The 3,998-nt window shown below is 45.8% G+C and overlaps 1 protein-coding gene across 1 annotated transcript in view; it reads left to right on the top strand.

Annotated features, from left to right (window-relative positions):
- The window catches only part of LOC127629646 (presenilins-associated rhomboid-like protein, mitochondrial), a 5,083-nt gene extending 1,368 nt beyond the window's left edge, over nucleotides 1-3,715 (top strand). The window contains 9 exon segments of the mRNA XM_052106782.1: nucleotides 1-79; nucleotides 163-211; nucleotides 1,091-1,186; nucleotides 1,322-1,378; nucleotides 1,381-1,470; nucleotides 1,600-1,670; nucleotides 1,755-1,856; nucleotides 1,965-2,062; nucleotides 3,358-3,715. The exon segment at nucleotides 1-79 is cut by the window's left edge and continues 62 nt beyond it. Of these exon segments, the coding sequence (XP_051962742.1) occupies nucleotides 1-79; nucleotides 163-211; nucleotides 1,091-1,186; nucleotides 1,322-1,378; nucleotides 1,381-1,470; nucleotides 1,600-1,670; nucleotides 1,755-1,856; nucleotides 1,965-2,062; nucleotides 3,358-3,472 (757 nt within the window). The 3' untranslated portion in view covers nucleotides 3,473-3,715.
- Nucleotides 3,716-3,998: the final 283 nt, after the last annotated feature.

Below are 3,998 nucleotides of genomic sequence, written 5' to 3'. Positions count from 1 at the left end.
GCAGAGTTACTTCGATGAGGTCAAAGCAGATTGGCTGGAGAAGATACGGCCCCAGAAACAGGGAGATTTGCGCAAACAGGTGTGTGAGCACATTTAATGGAAGTTTTGAGTTTTTTTAGTATGTCTTTAATTGATGTGTCCTAATTCTAATATGATGTCCAGGTGAATCAGTGGTGGAACAGTTTAAGTGAAGGACAGAAAACGGTCACAGGTGAGTCTGAACTGCACAAACAACAATAGAAAAAGCCACTCTGGTCATTTGACCTCAACATGTTGGCGCCCATGAGGCGACCCGCCCTATGATCGACTGTACTTCAATTTAAAATACTTTTAAAACTTTTAATAAGGAAAATAATTGAGTGTACCTTTACATTTACATCCATCCATCTTCAACCGCTTATCCGAAGTCGGGTCGCGGTGGCCGCAGCTCCAGCAGGGGCCCCAAACTTCCCTATCCCGAGCCACATTAACCAGCTCTGACTGGGGGACCCTGAGGCATTCCTAGACCTGTGTGGAGATGTAATCTCTCCACCTAGTCCTGAGTCTTTCCCGAGACCTCCTCCCAGCTGTACGTGCCTGAAACTCCTCCTTACCAGATGCCCAAACCACCTCAACTGGCTCCTTTCGACGCAAAGGAGCAGCGGCTCTACTCAGAGCTCCTCACGGATGACTGAGCTCCTCACCCTATCTCTAAGGGAGAAGCCCGCCACCCTTCTGAGGAAGCCCATTTCGGCCACTTGTACTCGTGACCTAGTTCTTTCGGTCATGACCCAGCCTTCATGACCATAGGTGAGGGTAGGAACAAAAATTGAGTGGTAGATCGAGAGCTTTGCCTTTCGGCTCAGCTCTCTTTTCGTGACAATGGTGCGATAGAGCGAGTGCAATACCGCCCCGATTCTCCGGCCAACCCCCCGCTCCATTGTCCCCTCACTCGTGAACAAGACCCAGAGGTACTTGAACTCCTTCACTTGGGGCAATACCTCCTTCCCTACCTGGAGTACGCACTCCATCGGTTTCCTGCTGAGAACCATGGCCTGTGTACTTTTACATCAAGAATTAAAAACCCTCATGCATCCTCTCTCTCTCTCAGGCATTATAGCTGCAAATGTGTTGGTGTTTTGTTGCTGGAGAATTCCACCTCTGCAGCGGTCCATGCTGAAGTACTTCACATCTAACCCCTCCTCCAGTGAGTAACATCACCATGCACTAATGCATCAGCTTACTCATAACTCCTCTAGATGTTTTACACTGTCACTCAAACTACTTTACATGTTTGTTTTGGGCTTCATTTCTGTTATTCTGGATTGTGATCTGGTTTCAGAGGCATTGTGTTGGCCCATGCTGCTGTCCACGTTCAGTCACTATTCTCTCTTTCACTTGAAGCAAACATGTACGTGCTGTGGAGTTTCTCGTCAAGCATCGTCAACATGATGGGCAAAGAGCAGTTTGTGGCCCTGTACCTGTCCGCAGGTGTGTGTGTGTAGTGACTTTGATCTTTTTTGGTCCAAAATCGACAAAATGCATCTGATTGTACTCTGTGTGTACTCTTTCACATTATTCGATGGTATTGATTGTTTTTTCCTCTGCATTTTGTTCCAGGTGTGATTTCGACGTTTATCAGTTACGTGTCTAAAACAGCGACCGGTCGGTTGGGTCCATCACTGGGGGCGGTGAGTGATTGAGCATGTCAAACGAAACATGTCCTCAGTTGTCATTTCAATGTTGGGAATAATCCTCTTGTGTGTGTGTTACAGTCAGGGGCCATTATGACGGTCCTCGCGGCTGTTTGCACCAAAATGCCTGAAGCCAAACTGGCCATCGTCTTCCTCCCGATGTACACCTTCACTGCTGCAAACGTGAGTGTGTTTGTGTGCATGTGATATTGACATGAATTCGATGCCTCGGTGTACGTGTGATTTGAACTATAACGAATGTTCATATTACTGATGTTTTCTCTTGAACAGGCTCTTAAGGCTATAGTTGCCTTGGATACGACAGGCTTGATTCTGGGATGGCGTTTTTTTGATCACGCGGCTCATTTAGGTGGTGCTTTATTTGGCATGTGAGTAACACACACACACACACACACACACATTCTAGAACACTATATAGTTGAGATGCACCGATATAATTTTTTTTTGGCTGATGCCGATTCTTAACAGAAATGGTAACATGATGATTGATATGAAAAAATATTATTTAAAACATTTTTGCACTTCTGTTTTTGCAGTTCAAAACAACAGAATTTGTTTACATGTTTGTACTGTATATGAAAGAACGTGACAAATTCATAGTATACATATATTGGGAAATTTTAATCACATCATGGAAAAATAAAGGAACGAAACACCCTTGTAAATGATGTTTTATAGTGGTGAATAATAGACAATGGATAATGCCTTCCAGACCGCTAGAGGGCCACTTGCTCACACAGTGCTGACTGAAGTGTTTTTAATGTTTGGTAATCTCATGAACGGAGGACCGAATCTCAGTTGCCTCCGTGTCTGAGAGGTCAATCCTTCTTATCTTATCACGTGGCTTGTTGAGCGTGTTACCATGGAGACGTAGCGCATGTGGAGGCTTCACGCTATTCTCCGCGGCATCCACGTACAACTCACCACGTGCCCTACCGAGAGCGAGAACCACATTATAGTGACCACGAGGAGGTTAACCCAGGTGACTCTACCCTCCCTAGCAACTGGGCCAATTTGGTTGCTAAGGAAACCTAACTGGAGTCACTCAGCACGCCCTGGATTCAAACTCGCGACTCCAGGTGTGTTAGTCAGTGTCTTTACCCTGCTGTTTATTTATTTATTATTTCCAAATGTACGCTGGCTGTCACCCCTGGAGTTGCTAGCTTGAATCCCAGGGCATGCTGAGTGACTCCAGCCAGGTCTCCTTAGCAACCAAATTGGCCTGGTTGCTAGAGAGGGTAGAGTCACATGGGGTAACCTCCTCGTGGTCGCAATAATGGGGTTCACTCTCGGTGGGGCGCGTGGTGAGTTGAGCGTGGATGCCACGGAGAATAGCGTGAAGCCTCCACACGCGCTACGTCTCCATGGAAACGTGCTCAACAAGCCACGTGGTAAGATGCGCGGATTGACGGTCTCAGACGCGGAGGCAACTGAGATTTGTCCTCCGCCACCCGGATTGAGGCGAGTCACTACGCCACCACGAGGACTTAGAGCGCATTGGGAATTGGGCGTTGCAAATTTGTCGTTATGATTTGTAGATTGATGTTAAAAAAAAAAAATATTTAAAGCAAAAAAAGGGGGGTCTGAATACTTTCTGAGTGCATGTAGTCCATTCTTTCTGTGTAAATGAGGTGTGTGTTTCTCTCTCCGTCTCTCTCTCTAGCTGGTATATACTTTACGGTCATGAGCTTATTTGGAAGAACAGAGAGCCGCTGGTGAAGTTGTGGCATGACTTCAGAACGAGAGGACCGGGCACTGGCGGCAACGGTTCCATTTAGAGCATTGCATCATGGGTAGAATCTAAACCCATGACCGAAGGAGGATAAGAACTTTAAGAAATGGACACACACACATTCATGCACTTGAACCACATGTTCTGCTGTTGTCATAATCTGTGTGTGTGTGTGAGAGTTTGTTTGAAATGTGAAGCTCTGCCACCTGAGTTTAGATTTGAATCCATAAGCCCCACCCACAAAACGAGGGGCGGAGCTTCAGCACACACGTTGACTCTGACAACAAAAAAGCGGCCCGCTCGACACCGTGTACAGATGTCTAAATGTTTAAAATAGTCTGTAACCATTTCATTTTGAAAATAAAATGATTATTTAAAATTCTGTATTCAGCGTCGTCAGAAATCGTCGTCAGAGTGTGTAATTGTGCGGTACGTGAGCAGAGAAGTGTTTGTTTCCTGATCGCCTCAAATGAGACTTTGATCCTCGTTTAATGTGAATGATTAACCAGGTTTTTTGTGCTGCACATCACATCATCAAACACACAGTAGAAACCGTTTCGGTGTTGTTTTCT

The sequence above is a fragment of the Xyrauchen texanus genome, chromosome 36 (assembly GCF_025860055.1).
Source record: "Xyrauchen texanus isolate HMW12.3.18 chromosome 36, RBS_HiC_50CHRs, whole genome shotgun sequence".
NCBI lineage: Eukaryota > Metazoa > Chordata > Actinopteri > Cypriniformes > Catostomidae > Xyrauchen > Xyrauchen texanus.
This window is presented reverse-complemented; position numbering and strand designations above follow the sequence as displayed.